The sequence below is a fragment of the Nanorana parkeri genome, unplaced genomic scaffold (assembly GCF_000935625.1).
Source record: "Nanorana parkeri isolate BGI_ZX_2015 unplaced genomic scaffold, ASM93562v1 scaffold1596, whole genome shotgun sequence".
NCBI lineage: Eukaryota > Metazoa > Chordata > Amphibia > Anura > Dicroglossidae > Nanorana > Nanorana parkeri.
In genome coordinates this window covers 156344-172538 of record NW_017307864.1, presented here as the reverse complement: position 1 = coordinate 172538, position 16195 = coordinate 156344, and the positions used below count along the sequence as shown (strand labels likewise).

At 42.5% G+C, this 16195-nt stretch overlaps 1 protein-coding gene across 1 annotated transcript; it reads left to right on the top strand.

The window, feature by feature from the left end:
* Positions 1 to 577: 577 nt before the first annotated feature.
* On the top strand, positions 578 to 12243 carry MPG (N-methylpurine DNA glycosylase). The gene is made up of 4 exons (XM_018570785.1): positions 578 to 618; positions 4341 to 4530; positions 8449 to 8653; positions 11819 to 12243. The coding sequence occupies exons 2-4, from the start codon at positions 4342 to 4344 to the stop codon at positions 12214 to 12216; spliced, it is 792 nt and encodes a 263-aa protein (XP_018426287.1). The 5' UTR covers positions 578 to 618; position 4341; the 3' UTR covers positions 12217 to 12243.
* The last annotated feature ends 3952 nt before the right edge of the window (positions 12244 to 16195 follow it).

The window sequence follows — 16195 nt, the reverse complement described above, 5'->3', positions numbered from 1 at the left end:
TGTGCTAGCCTGATAGTCATGATGTCAACATGTAATAGCTCACTTTGCAAACACTTTTAAGCTAGAAAATTGTAATCTACTGGTGACACCAGAGGATCATGGGGCTTAGAAAATAGTTTTATTTGGAGTTCAGCTTTAAGTCAGAGGTGAACAAATTGATTTGGAGTTCAGGGGCCAGTCTGTCCAATTCAGGAGCCAGCGGGATGTTTTTAGAAGCCAGCTCCTTTGGCAACGACTAAAGAAAACCTCAGAAGTTAGACACCGGCTGTAATTTTGAAGGAGCATTGGCTACCCAGTTCCTGGGATTTGTCCAGCCCTGCTTTAGGTAAACTTTGAATGAGAACAGATCAGCACGCTACCATGACAGTCTCTGTTTACATTCCATAGCATGTCAGGGACATGCCTCAGGAATATCAACAGACTGAGATGAAAAGGCTGCAGCATCACATATAGAATGGGAAGAGGGATACGAGGGGTTAATAGGGAAGAGGGATAAGAGGGGTTATTAGGTCAGGCAGATAGAACAACTTGAATGGAAGTTGCTTTGGCAGTAGTCCCCGCACTGAATGACTTCTCAGTGACTGCATGGTTTGGAATCTGGACAGGCTTGTTTGAGAGGTATTTTCATAGTTGTTAGGCATATGTAATTCATTAGTCTCCATAGCCTGGCCACATGTTCAGTTCAGCTCCATGAAATGTGCCTCTTTTCACAGCTGTATGTGTAGCCCAAACTTGTATTTTTTAGTTTTAGATAGAGCAGAGAAGTAGTAAATCCCCTATTAGGTTGTTTTTTTGCTATCTGTGTCCTGCTTGGGGGATTTCCCTTCACTCCTTGTCTAGAAGACACAACTGGAAGAGGCAATTTCTGTAAAGTGAGGGGCATTCCCATCTTTGCACAATGGAAGATTTCCCCTCACATCTTATAAAAACTGTAAAATGTAGGATTCACCCTTAGTTTCGGTCTCTGTGTCTTTGGTCCAGGACCAGTTGAGGGGATACATGCATACATGTTAAATATTGTATGTGCTTGCACATGCACTGTAAATAAGAGACATGACCTCAGCAAGATGTTTTTACTGGTTCAGAGCAGTGTGCATTGTAAACTTAGTTGGGACAGTAAGGGATGCATTTCAGGTGCAGACAAAAACTTTCTGGTTCTGGATCTGAACCTCAGGGATGCTCAAAGGTACATATTGTAGTGGTGTGTTGTTAGATTGTTCGATCTAATTTTTACAATCAAAAATAGTTTTTTCACTTCACTCAAGACGTTACCGCCTGGGTCAAATAAAGTAATACTTTATCACATGATAAAGGAGATTTTTGCATGATTTTCTGCTCTTTACAGCTTTAGGTTGGAAATACTGTAACTGTATAACTTTGGGGGCCTTACTCGGACCCCTCTTGACTGGTAAATTGCAAGGCTAGCCCAGAATGTGACTTTCGGACACTGGGCTCTGCATTATGACACTTTGTAGGTTCATTTAGCCCTGAAGCATCTTCCTGATCCAGAGGTTGGGCTTCCTCCTGACAAACCTGCACCCAATTTGGAATCTTCTGCCCCGATGTGCTCCAAGATGGAGACTCTCATGGTTTAGAGTTAGGACCGCACTATAAGAGGTGCCTTGGCGCGGCTGTGCGGCTTTCACATTTTCTGCAGAAGACGTGTATCCAAACCTCTGTTATTATCCTTAGTGGTGAGACAAGTTGTTTTACATGCGGGCTTGTGAGTGTGCCATGATGCCTTTCTACTGTTCTACTGTTCAAAGCCCATTTCGTGTGCACCTTACTGTATAGCCGCTGACGAATTGCTTAGTGCGTTTGTCATTTGTTTTGCTTGACTATCTCTATCCTGTCTCTAAAGATTAATTTATTTACTTTATCAGCTGACTGCTGAGCATTTTTGGGATCATGAGCTATGGCACAGCCTCCGGCGTAACCCAGTCTCTGAATGCTGACTTAGTGAGAAAAGCCTGTCGGACTGAAGCATCGGAACCTTAAAGTTGGTACCATTGGGCGTGATTTCAACTGTTTTACTTAATTTTCACTAGGGTAGAGGTTAAGGCTGAGGGATTGTGCCTTGACAGTGTCTGCTAGGTGGGTGCTGCACGTGTGCATTCCACGCTCTTTCCCTAGATTGAACTTAGAAAAAGCACCAAGTGGATTTCCTGGTGCATTCCATTTCCCGCCTACACTGACTCATCTCATCAGCACACACTGTCCTTGTTTATGAATACTTGTGGCCTTGCCTCACATTGGGCTTATTTGCTTTACTGCCACTTGGCGCATCATGTTTTATCAAAGGGTAGCTCTAGATCCTCCTTCCATAAAGATTCTTTTCCCGCTATCCCCTGATGGAAATTACCCCTGTAGTCCCGGACCCCAAATGTTATAGGGACTACATTTGCAACTCCATCGGGCTGGACCGAGGCCTCCCCCCGTCTATGGGCACTTCTATGTTGACTAGGGGGCATCCTAACTGTTTGTGCCCAGCTACTGGAACATTCTATCCTGAGACTATCAGGGCTATTCACAAAAGGGTGGAGAGTTTGGAGAAGGCAGGAGAAGTGAAAAATCTAGGCCAAAATAGCTGATTTGGAAAAATGCTCCAATTCAGCTCACTTTCCAGTTCAGCTATATTGTCCTAGGTTGCTCACTGCTCCTGCCTTCTCCACACTCTTCACCCCTTTTGTGAATAACCCTGTGTGAGTCATAGCAGGTCTGCAGCCTGGTTCTGTTATCATTTCTGATTCAGGTTCAGAATCCTAACAGGAGAGGCTGTTTTTGGGTTACCACAGTTTCCTGCAGTTGGCTTGGATATACAAGGGTTATTTCAAACCCTATTGATGCAGTGCATATCACCCTTGATTTGAAGGATCGATCCGCTGTTATAGGCCTTGGGTCTTTTAGAACTCATAGGGCTGCTAAACCTTTTACACCTGCTGTTTGAGGACCTCCTCTGTGCAGACTGGAAACACCCTCAAGGGTCCTGGGCCCCACCTGAAATTGTGCAAGAGCATTTTTCCTTTACAAAGGGGTTCACTAATAGGAGTTCCATGCCCAATGTTGATGCTCCAGTCAGTGGCGTAACAATCACCATAGCGACCCAGGCGGCCGCTATGGGGCCCGAGGCACGGCGGGGCCCGGCCAGGACATCTCCCTGATGCCATGCGGACCGCCTGGGTCGCTATGGCATCTTGCTCGGACAGCCAGGCTGCTGGCTGTCACTGGCGGCTGTGAGGAGGAACGCTCCGTTCCTTCTCACAGCCGCTGCTGAGTTGGTGACAACCAGCAGCTTCGCAGGAGGTGGCTGGGCCCGTCATCGGCAGTGATCGAGGAGGCGGGGCCCGGCGATCGAGGGGCGGGGCCCAGTGATCGACGGGGCGGGGTTAGACATGCAGGTAGCCCCTATGGATCTAGTGGTCCCCGATTTGAACCCTCAGTCTCTTAGGTTCTATGGGGTGGTTGCTTCCCCTCATTGTGGGAACAGTCCTGTCTCAGGGCTGTCCTCATGTCTGCAAATCGAATTCCCTGGAGTAGTCAGTGGCTTGCTTCTTTGGGAAATCCTGCTGCAAGTAGATCCCTTGGCATGTACGCCATTGGACTTCCCTTTGGTGCTTTAAGACTTCCACCTCTGGGAAGACTTTGGAATTCTCCCTGTGACAGGGTGAGTGACCTGGTCCCTATACTGACCTGGTCTTAAGCATGTTACTCTCAACTGTAGAGTTCCCTTTAGAGATACTGTTTTTGCCTTCTGGGCCTCTCCATCCTGTAGTCTTCATTCTGGGGACAGAGATTTATCCACTTGGCTGTGCTTTACCTACTGCATTACAGGAAGAAACCATTGCTTATGGGCTTGGTGTTACCTTGGATTGTCAGCAGACAGTTTATGCTGCAACCCCGCTGAGGATACTCCCAATAGAAGAAATGGGGGTCTTCATGGGATTTGATTATTTGGAGTCGGCCCTTTCTACTGTGATTGATTCGCAGGAGAAATTGTTAGCATAGGATTTCAGGATTGCTTGAGTCACATTTTTCCAGTGAGATAATTTATTATCTTTAGTAGGGATGCACAGATACCGGTTTTTCTGTATCGAGTACGAGTACTAATATTTTGCTTTTGGTGCTCGCCGATACTGAGTACCGATACCGGTGCTTCTGCTGGCATGGAGCCGGCTTCCCTGGCAATCAGGAAGCTGGGCGGCTTGTAACTACATACTGCCCGGCTTCCTGATTGCCCGGGAAGCCAGCTCCATGTTGTTTGGCCGGCTCGATTGTGATTGGGTGGAAATTCATGTTTGTTTTTGCCACTTTATCTGTTTTTTGTTTTTTCTTTCCATTAGCATGGCTACAAAAAGAAGACAAATACATGCATTAGTTAATCAAAAAATATTTAAAGAAAGTGAAGAATCTACAGTTCAGAGAGAAAAGGATTCTGTCACTAGCAAATACTTCCTAAATGAGAACATTCGTCTTTCATCTGACTTTTATGAAAAGCCCTGCATTGATTTGGCTAAATCTTTTTTAGGACAGGTAATCACCTTCAGATATTAAATAGTTAATTTAATTTAGTACTGTGGTGTATTGTTCTATATTTTGTATTTGTTTAAAATTGTAGTGGAACTGTACACAATTGTTTGTTCAGTTTTTGGGAAATGAGATAGAATGGTTCAACTTGATTCATTTGGTGAGTTGTATTTAGGTTTGCTACTTAAATCACAACTGTCATTGAAATAGATATGCAGTCAAATAGACATTGTATAAACAACCTCCATTTTCCTGTTACAGTAGTTGTGCAGGGTGTCTAAATATGACTGTGCAGTCCAATAGGCAACATAGTTAGCCCATGTACCCATGTAATCAGTGTTCAGTAATACATTTGGTCTGACAGATAAAAGCATTAGATGCTGACACATTGGTGGAAATGTATTAACTTAGTTGCGTATCAATGAAATTCTCAATTGTACATTACAGAACACAGGATGGTAATTCAAGAACATTGGGTTGGGCAGATTGGACACTGTCAAACACAAGCTGCAAAGACAGCCTAGTAAAACCACTCCCTTGTCCCTTTTCCTAGGACACAAAACTGAGGAATAATGGGAAATCTCTCTGCTCTGAGAGAAGCAAACCCTTTCTTTTTTTTTCTGCCTTATCAAGATTTCCTCAGTTGCTGTAGAGCCACTGGGTCTCATTTTTCATCTTCTGGATCGGCTGATCCTTGGCATAGCCTTGGAGGTCGTACCCAGACTCTGATGTGAGAAAGAAGCAGGGTCAGCCTGTATTGTAGCCTTAAGCCCTGGAGTCTTCTAAAGGTGGTTTGCTAGTCACCCTCTGTGTAACGTGGGAGTTCGCCACAGAGTGCTTTACAGATCCAGAGCTTTGCTGCACCTGAGGTGGATGGGGTATGTCCCCTTCTTCCTGTCTACTGTCTCTAACCTGCCGGTATACATGTATAGAACCCTTTGGGGCAAATTTTAGTCTGTGAAAAACAGCACAAAGAAATGCCTTTTCTGCACATGCCCTTCGATGGGAAATGTCTAAGTAAAGCTCCTTAAAGCCTAAGCCTGTAAGCCCCGGACTCCCAAACCCTCTAAGCTGGGGAGCAGGTCCTCCTCACAATTAGGAGATGTCCCAACTTGTCAGAGTGTGGGCAATGTCTGTTGGCCTTTGTCTTTGGTCCCAAAACTATTGTGGATCTGAAGGTCCTCAACACCCTCCTTCAAGTTCAAAAACTATTTTGCATGGAATCTGCCAAATCAATCACTGCTTCCCTGCATCCGGGGGATTGTCTCGCCTCTGGATATAAAAGATGCGTAAAGAAGAACTTAATTCATAAATATTCTTAACCCTTGCTACGCGTGCACTGCCATGGTTAAGTGTTCGTTTTTGTCTTTGGATGAAAACAAAGATATACTCACCTGAACTTTGGCTCAGGGTTCTTTAATTATATGCCCCATCTTTCAGGTACACAAGCAATTTTCTAGTGCGCATTACCAATTAAATTTTCGAAAGTGCTGGTCCCTTTATTTGCTCTGCTTTGCTCTTCAGCAAAGCAGAGTCTATTCAGTCTATTCAGACTCTAAAGATGTTCAGGTTAATCCTGAACATCCATAAATCCGCGCTGGAACCCACTCATTGCTTGGAGTATCTGGGCCTTCTTTCAAAGGAGAAACGCCACAATCTCAACCGTCAGACATTGTAGTCCAGGAGCCAACTGACCCTTTGTTTTTGAATGAGGGTCCTGGGTTTAATGATGGCCTCCTTTTGAGGTAGTGCCATATGCCCAGTTTCACTGCAGACAATTGCAACTCAACATTCTGACAGTGTGGGACATGGAGGCTTGGTCTCTGGACCAGCATATACTCCTGAACTCCAAAACCTGTGCATTCCCAGTGACTCTGTGTGATCTCAACTTGGTTCTGTTGGTTCTTCAGAAACCGCATTTTGAACCTAATCAAGGATGTCTCATTGCCTTCCTCATTGACATCACCTTGGGGAGGCGAGTCTCTGAGTTGGCAGCCTTAACCTGTAAAGAGCCTTTTCATGTGCTACATAGAGGTAAGGTTTTTTTTTTTGATGCTCAAAGCCCTTTTTTTTCCCAAGGTGGTTTCTTCCTTCCACCTTAACCAGGATATTGTCTGCCCATCTCTAAATCCTGCTCCTTGACATCCTAAGGACATTTCCCTCCATAGTCTGGATATGGTACATGTTCTTTGAGTCAATTGCTCATCTTCAGCTTACTTTAGACAAACTGACTCTCTTTCTGTAATTGTGAAGGTCCCCATAGGGAACAGCCTACTTCACGTTCCACCATCTCCAGGTGGATTTGACAGCTCATCTTTGAAGCCTACAGATTGAAGGACAAGGTTCCACAGTCAAAGCACATCTCGCTAGATCAGGTAGTGCTTCATGGGCTTATCCGCATCAGGCGTCTGTTCTTCAGATTTGCAAGGCTGCCACCTGTTCTTCTCACACGTTTGTTTTTACCAGGTGGATGTTCAGGGCTCATCTGATGCCAACTTTGGTCATAAGGTGCTTGAAACAGCTCTGTAAGGTCAGTTGAGCCCGTGGTTCACATGTGCCTGTTAGCAGTTTGTTTTGTGTGTTGCCCACCCCTCTGTTTGGCCGTGATGTCACCATTTTTCATGACCACCTGACTACCACAGCTGAATATGGGTAGAACATGAAAAATGGTTTAGAGGTTTAAAGGTTAGTCTTTAAATTTTAGTTTTGCAAGAGAGCATGTTCAGATAGTGGCTGTATACCACTTTTCTGAGTTGTGCTGCGTCTGTGAATATGTGTTCAGCAATTACATTTAAGCTTAGAACTATTGCAAAACTTAGAAATGCTAAGGAGCACTTTTTAAACACACACAGATTTGTTAATTTTAAACAGTGGCTAAATCATTATGCAAATATCATACAAAAAATAAATCTGCTCCTAATGCATTAAAAATAAAAGAAGGCAACAGATTAGCAACTGGAAACAATAAGATACTTTTAATAGTCCCCTATTGTGTTTACATGCGGTTATTCCACTCTGCCTTTAAAGGAGAACTATGAGGTGAGTGCTTTTCACTCACCTCATAGTTCTAGCCGACCTGTGACAATGAGACTGTCACAGGTCGGCTCAGTAGATCGGGGAGGTGAGCGAACACATACCGGCGTTCGCTCACCTCTCGATCCTGTCACGGCTCTCTGCCGTGACAGGGGAGGGGCTGGATTCCCCCCCTCCCCGATCCGCCAGCGCTGACTGGCGGAACGGATGGGGAAGGGGGCGGGTACAACTGGCTCTGCCTCTAGATAGGCAGAGGGCAGAGCCAGCTGTCAGTCACGCAACTGGGCAGATCCCGGCACAATTGTCGGGATCCGCTTCAGCTGCAGCATCTCAGTATACCGCGAGCAGCAGCTCGCAGTATACTGCGGCGTCTCAGTATACTGAGCCTAGGGTGAAGGGAGGACGCTAGTTTGTGTCCTCCCGTTACCCTAAGGAGAACTATAGGGAAAAGCCTTAACCCCATAGTTCTCCTTTAAAAATCACACATTTGCATCCTCTGGAATAATTATGATGGTAAAGTATGACACTTGTATCCCTTTCTACAGCTTACTAACAGATTTTAATCATAACAATTGAAACTTTTTGATTTTGATCAGTGTAATGTTAGCTCACAAATTGGTTTATTTTTCTTACAAAGTCTGTCTTGAGGAGTTTTATTCCTTAGAATAGGTTAAATAAGTCCCAGGAACAAGGCATCCAAATCACCTAATAAATATACCTGTGTCTAATGTATGAAAGAAGCCTTTTCTGTTATCAGAAAGACACATTCACTGGGTTCTAAAACTGTCTGCTGGCTCCTAGATTGGGCTAACTGGATCTTGAATGCTAAGCTAATTTAATCTGTAGAGCCAGATTTATTTCCTTGTTTGAAATTTTATTTTTGTTTATCAGATTTTGGTTCGTAAGCTGCCAGATGGATTAGAACTTCGGGGCAAGATTGTTGAAACAGAGTCCTATTTAGGAGGTGAAGATGAAGCTTCACATTCAAGAGGCGGCAAGCGAACAGAGAGAAATGTTGCAATGTACATGAAGCCTGGGACAATTTATGTGTATCAGATTTATGGAGTATACTTCTGTATGAATATTTCCAGTAAGGGTAAGCTGTCTTTTGACTTTTTAGATTTAGATTAATTTTCAGATGAAAGAACAATGTCCATCCGGGTTGGGTAAAACTTTGCCTTGCTAAAGCCAACCATCAGTTCAAATTCCTGATACAGCTGGTTTTTCCCCATGATTTTTAAAAAAATTTTTTTTTAGAAACAGTAGAACAAAGTTTACTTTGAGTACATACATGACTCTACAATGAGCACATACATGACTCTACTATGCTGTGCTTGTCTGTTTGTATATACTGTATATTTCTTTAAAAGCCAGTTTGTTATACTAAAAAGTACCTTTGCATTGCAACCAAGAGTCAGCCATTATTTGCCTACTCATCTTCAAGGATACCAGAATACCTCTTTCCATCTGGACAGTAAGCAGAAATCAAGACAAAAAGCCCCACTGGAGCCTTCTGGCCTGTTATTGTGGTCCACCAACTTGCCAAAGTTCTGATCATGTTTACTCAAGTTCCATGTTGAATTCCCCTTTTTTACCTGTCCCCAAATCTCCTTTATGATTGAGCGGCCTACTAGTCCTGACCATCCTTCAACCTCTAGCTTAATGTATTTGTAAAAGTACATCATTAGAGGTTTTCTGTAACACTTGCAGAGTGTCCGAGAACTGTGTCAAACATATTTCTTCCGGTGGGGAAGACATCACGTCTTGTTTTGGTGTTAGGTGACTTGGCCCACTCCAGGTGGTGGGTGAAGACACCATTACTCGGCTTTTAAGAAATCTTTCATTGCTTGCCATCTTTCCAGTGCTGAATTTTCTTCAGATGTCTTTTCACATGGTTAGACATCCAGGCCAAGCAAGTTTACATATTCTACTTGCTTGAATGCAAAATGGCATGTAGGAAAAGAAGTACAGTACTTTTTTGTTCAATGTTTTCCAGGTTCTCAAACATTCCAGCTACCATTTCCATCTGGAAAATAACATTTGTCCCAGATATTTTTCAGGACAACAAGGATAAATGCTTCTATCACCGGAATTGAAAACCCTATTGCCATACTGGAAAATGGCAATCCTTTAGACCAAACTGATGATTTGTTTTTTTTTTTATCTTTCGAAGGAGCTTGACCCCTAGGGACCATGATGAACGGGACTTGAATATCTGATGTGCTGTCTCCTCCTTCACACATGTACTTAGAAGTTGGGTACCATGTCCATCCTGAGGTCCTGACAGTCCCTTCCTCTGTATAGGCAGAAAAGTGTAGCCCTACTCCTCTTTCAGAGCCTTGAAAATGCCAGCACTGGGATGTAACTTGTCCTATTGATCGACAACTCTGGTGTGTGTGTGTGTTCCCTTTTTTTTTTTTGGAAGTGCTGGACTAGCCTCCAGATCTTCAGTGTTCTGGGCTGGGCTGGTCTGGTGCTGGGACAGAGTGGATGTCCCTGACTTAGAATGCATGGGGCCATGGCCATTTGACTAGTGCCTGGCCAGTCATCAATGCTGTGACATTGGGATGGCCTATAACCCTGTTAAATCTATGATTTGAGCTACTCATAGCTTAGGGTAGCGGAATGGATCAGTAGGGGAATGATAGCAACGTATGTGCTGCTGGGAAAGGGGGATTAATCAGAACCTATTGCTTTGTGATATACAGACTCCTGAAAAAATGCCTTTTTGGAGCTTTTCCCTGTTTTTATATTTGCTCAGGTAAATATTCTTCATTGTTCTAGTAAAACGTCTGTCTCTTGTTCCAGGGAAGTTGGAGTTTCATTGGATCTGGGGAGTCGGGATCATTCTTAGCTCTGTGATGCTTTGAGGCCAAGGATAGGCAGGATTGTATTACAGCAGGATCCCTCTTAGGGCTCACCCTAGAGTTGTCTCTTGGATAGTGATGAGTGTACCTAGCTTCTTCAGGTCCATTTATTTTTCTTGGTTCGGCAAGCAGAACTCCTTGTTTTTATTTTCACTTGCAGTAGTGAGAACTTTCTGGTTCAACATAGCATCTTTGTTCTGTGTGGACTGTTAGATCCAAAACTATTAGAACAAATGCTGTTTTGCACTCCTATTTATTTAAAATTTTGGTTACATACCCACTACCACCCACTAACGCATTGCAAATTACATCTAAATAATGCTATAGAAGGCTAACAGTTTTCAGAAAGTCCTCTAGGGGGGCATCATTGTGCTTCAGATGAGCCTTGCTATCTTTTCTTACACATATCAAAGGCCAGATAACAAAACTTGTCTGTTAGTACAGCTGTCAATGCTATCTTAATAAGAGGCCTGGTGATTCTACAGATTTGTTGTCAGCTTGGTCTTCCTTGGGTCCTTGCTTTAAAATGGGATAAGAACTATTAAAACAGGATATATATATGTTCTGTAGCACAGAATCAGTTAAACTATAAATATGTTGTTATCTTAAACTGGATATTTGAATTTGCTAATAATAAGTTCATTTAGAGGCAGGATGCCTAGTGTATCCAGCCAAACAATTGAGGACCACATCCTGGAAATTGTCAGTCTTGCAGCTTAATTTCACTCTTACCATCAAGGATTTTGACAAATATCTGGAACTCCCAAATCTGGCACTTCATTGATAGCCACCTAGTGACATAACTACCTACTACCATCTGACACAGTTTGCCCATATACCTTTTACTTTATTTCCTGAGTCTAGTCTTCATCTGATCTTCCATCATAATCTGGTATAAATCTTACAATCTTATTGTACAATCGCCTTTAGATCTATCAATATGTATGTAGTGCCTGCCTAAAACATTTTGGCTTTGTCACCAGTGAAGTCTTTCAATTAAATCAGAGACCTTTAATTTTGTAACGTTTTAATCTTTGTTTGTGTATGGTCCACAGTCTACAAGTTCCCAACCGAACTCTAAGGACCAAGTCATACTAGCCAGTGTTAGGATCGCTTTGCGGAAAAGGGTAAATACTGACCCATTTCCCACATGTCACTCCCTCACTGTCTAGATGAGAAAGCAGTCACTGATGGAAATGTTGCAGAATGTCACTTACCAGTAATGGCTCGCTCATCCAGCCAGTGAGAGGCCAACATGTGGAACAAGGTTAGTATTTGCTCACATCTACATAGTAATCAAAGTACTAGTGTGAAAGCTTGGGGTGATATAAAGTTTTGCCCAGATATGGGCTTTAAATATATACTATTTAATCATTGTTTTGTTTTACCTACAGGAGATGGTGCAGCAGTTCTTTTACGATCTCTAGAGCCTATAGAAGGTCTTGATGAAATGAGGAACTTAAGAAGTGTTCGAAGAAATGCATCAAAGTCATTAAAGAACAAAGAACTTTGTAATGGTCCCTCAAAACTCTGTCAGGCTTTGGATATTAATAAGAGTTTCGACCGTGGAGATCTAGCCAGTGACCCAAATGCATGGTTAGAGGCAGGGTCAGATGTAAGAGAGGAGGACATTGTATCTTGCGCACGAATTGGGATTGGTTATGCAGGAGAGTGGAAACACAAATCTCTGCGTTTTTATATTAAAGGTAATCAGTATGTCAGTGTGCGGGATAAAGCTGCAGAGAGTGTTATGACATCTGTTCATACAAGTTTACTTGTTGATAACAAATGAACCATATTTACTGTGTCTTGTGCATGAATTGGGACTGATTTTGCAGGAAAGTGAACACATGAATATGCATCTCACTATTAGTCAGAAGGGTGTCACACTGATGGGGGAGGGCGGGGGGGTAGCGTAGTGTTATGTTTGAGCTCTGACTTTGGACTCTGAAGGCACCATTTTCATGTTGCAGTTTCTGTAATTTTTTTATTTTTTTTTTATAATGGTAACTTTTTGTGATAAGTGCAAGACTAAACATTTTACATATGTTTTGTAAAGCTCCTGTATATAAAGATAATTCTTATAAGCCTGCCCACACATTTGCATTTCTCTACTGTAAAAAGTATTTTTCTGCAGGAAAATTCAATTATTGTACCACTTATGAATAGAAAATGCATCTCTCTTCAAACTAATAAGCCTAATTCTAAGTGCAAATTGAGATGGGCATATAAGAATACAATCTTCTCAATATAGTCTGATGAAAACAATGGGTTTAACAAACAAAATGTGCTGAATGTACCGCAGTGGCTGATGGCAATCAGTGTTCAAAACAGAGTAGAAGAACTTAATGTGAATAAATCCCCAGGTAACTTACACCCACAGGTACTTCGAGAGCTAAGCCAAGATATAGGGAGACCATTGTATCTAATGTTCTAAGACTCCTTACTGACTGGAAGGGTACCAATACTCAAAAAAAGATGTGTACCAGGGAACTACAGACCAGTCAACCTAACATCAATAGTATGCAAATTATTTAAGAGAATATATATTTAAGAATTTGCCTGTGGTAATGGTATCATAAGTAACAACCAACATGGATTTATGAAAGACCGTCCTTGTCAGATCAACCTATTTATCTTCTATGAGAAGGTGAGTAGCAAATGAGATGGAGGAAAGCCAGTTGACAATAATGTATCTGTTTTTTGCCAAGGCATTCCATAAATTACCTAATAAATGCTTAATATATCCACTGTGATCTATGGGTGTAGATCAAATGGTGTGTACATGTATGGAGAACTGGCTCCAGGAATGTAGTCTAGGGTTGGAGGTGGCATGCCCCAGGCTTCTGTCTTAGGGCCAATGCTGTTTGATCTGTTTATGATATTAATAGCCCCATTTCAGTGTTTGCTGACAATACCAAAATGTGTAGGGTAATAAACTCGACACAAGACATAACAGCATTACAGAAAGACTGTGACAAAATAGGGGGGTGGGCAACTACATGGTACATGAGGTTACCTATTGAAAAATATAGTTATGCCTTAGGGTGTTAAAATTATGCATGCACATTAGGGGGAGCTCCTCTAGGAAAATCAGAATTGGAAAAAGATTTGGGGTTCCTAGTTGACTGCAGACTTAGTAGCAGCATGCAGTGCCAGCAGATTATTTTCATGCATAAAAAAGGGTATTTACTTTAACTGCCTCCGGGCCGGCCGTAGTAGAAAAACGGCCGCCCCGGAGCGGGTGTCTTTAGACGTCCGCTCAGACGTGCGCGCCGCTCGCGAGCGGGAAATTGCAGTTTTTAAAAAACAGGCAGGGGTGCCTGTTACCATACAAGCGATCCGTGCATGGGGTGCCGATCGTTTACCAAAATAAAGCTCTATCTGTCTCCAAATAATGGTGTAAAATTCATTTCAGTACAGCGCTGCATGACGGAATAAACATCAGTCAAAGTACCGCAGCGCTGAACACTGAAAAATGGCCTGGTCAGGAAGGGGGTCTAAACACCTGGTCCTGAAGTGGTTAAGAGACAAATCCATAATTCTGCTGCTATATAAAACACTGATTCAGCCACATCTTGAGTATGAGGTTCAATTTGGTCAGCAATCCACCAAAAGAATGTTTTTGTGATCTGGGATCAGTAACTTATTCACCAATGAATAAGATGAATGAATACTGCTCAGAGGCCACCCCTCCCATCCTGAATTTACCCCTTTACTCTGCTGACCAATTGCTGGTATGTATATAGGCCACACCCTGTATAGTAGCTGGGGCAATGACACTGCAAATCTTATGAATGGAGGTTTGCTGACAGCTATGTAGGCCCCTCCTATTGCTTGACAATTTTTCCCAAGCACTTACAAACATCGTGTTTCTGAACAGATGCTTGCAAGTCCCTGTACTTCCTGTCCAATACAAGATCACAAAGGACAATGCATACTCCAGCAACTGTTCATCCACTAGCTTAGAGGGAGTCAGGGGGAGGGAAGTAGCTTGATTTGCTGTTTGTGGGGAGACAGTTTATTAGCACACACAAGGGGTGACTGCACGACACTGCTTGAGAAAGGAGTTTGTCTAAAACAGGATTTCAGGACCAGTGCTCAGAGGACCAGCTGATTCTGCAGGAAACTCTTAAACATCAAGGAGCAGCTTCCATTGTAAGTGATTTCATCAGCATTCGAAATGGATTAAAATCCTTTTGACTTTAATATCACTTTAAGACACTTGCCGCAAGTTATCATGGGAACTGTAGTTCAGAGTGGGGCAGGAAGCTGACATATTAGCCAGGGCTCTGTTTGTTTTGCACCACCCTCTACACTATGCTGTATACTACATACTGCCACATTCTGTGTAAAGTACCCCGAGGTGTTTAAGCGATGTTCCATAAAGCTGCACACTGTACTCTACATTCCATACCACACCACTCTGTAGACTGCTTTATGCTTCACATTACCCCACTTTTTAAGTTGTCCTTTTCATTCCATGCTGCCCCATTTTCTACACTGTGCTGTACATCATATAACAAAATTAGTCTCAAATTGCACCCAGGCCCGGCCTTGGGGTGGCAGGGCGCAGAGGGCACACTGCAGCGGTGTCCTTGTGGGGAAGTTGCCCTCTCTACATTCAGTCCTGCTTTGTACAAGCAGGACTAAATGTAGAGTGAGGCAGACGATTTTTCGTTTACATGTGAAATCGCCAATGTCGCAGAGATCACATGTAAACAGTCTGCAGCCTCCTCCCCCCTGCACTTACCTCTCTCCTCTGGTTCCGTCCTCCGCCGCTGAGTCCCGAGTCTCTGACTGCAGTGAGCAGAGCGGCAGGGTTAAAGGTAACCCTCCCGCTCCGTGTAGACAGTGAGAGGGGAGAGCTGTGCTCTTCCTCTCTCACCTGTCACAGTGCTGTGCTAGAACTACTGTATTGGAGGTGACAGGGTCAATAAAGAGAACCTGTCACCTCCAATTGCTATTACACAGGGGATTGTTTTCTCCTGTGTGATAGCAATAAAGTTAGGTGGGAAAAAAAAATTAAATTGATAACAAATTTAATTAAAAAGTAAAAAAAAAATAAGGTAATTAAAAAGTAAAAAAATTATTAAATAAGAAAATAATTATAAAAAATAAATAAGATAAAAAATTATAAAAAAGTAAATAAGATAATAAAAATCAAAAAAAAATAAAATTGATAAAACATAATGCTGCTCCTTGATGTTTAAAAGTTTGTTTCCCGCAGAATCAGCTAATCCCCTAAAAACTGGCCCTGATATCCTGTAGGATACTAAGTAACTTTTTTTTTACAAAACCAACAATTTCACATAAAAATGTGTGAAGTAGATATGTTTCCACATGCTAAGTACCTTTATAGCACTAAAGAAAAGTCAAAGAACATGGTTTTGGTGTTAATGGAAATCAGAGCTTTGAGAAAAACAACATTTATTAAATCTACAAAAGGTCTGCACTTTGTATATACAGTATTACGGCGCATCATTGTGTACTTTATTATAGGAAGCTTTGTGAAGTGTAGCAATTATCAGGTTTTAGCCTGCATGGGTTTTCTAATCATTTCCAGCAGTATACGAATAGCAGCACTCGATACAATATTTTATAAGATGATAACGTTTATTTAAAGTATTTTTTCTAGTTTTGTATTCAATAGGGAATGGTTATAACCCCTGTCAGGCTTTTTTTGCTGTCCGTGTAACATTGGGGACTCTTAGAAATGAGGGGTAACCCCCTTCGTAGACAGTTGTCATTAGAACAGGTAACAAGGGGAA

Excerpts from the sequence above, each read along its gene's own strand:
- MPG (XM_018570785.1), top strand. The coding sequence starts at position 4,342 with ATGGCTACAAAAAGAAGACAAATACATGCATTAGTTAATCAAAAAATA. Across the intron at positions 4,531-8,448 it reads CTAAATCTTTTTTAGGACAG|ATTTTGGTTCGTAAGCTGCC; the intron begins GTAATCACCTTC and ends TTTGTTTATCAG. Across the intron at positions 8,654-11,818 it reads TATGAATATTTCCAGTAAGG|GAGATGGTGCAGCAGTTCTT; the intron begins GTAAGCTGTCTT and ends TTTTACCTACAG.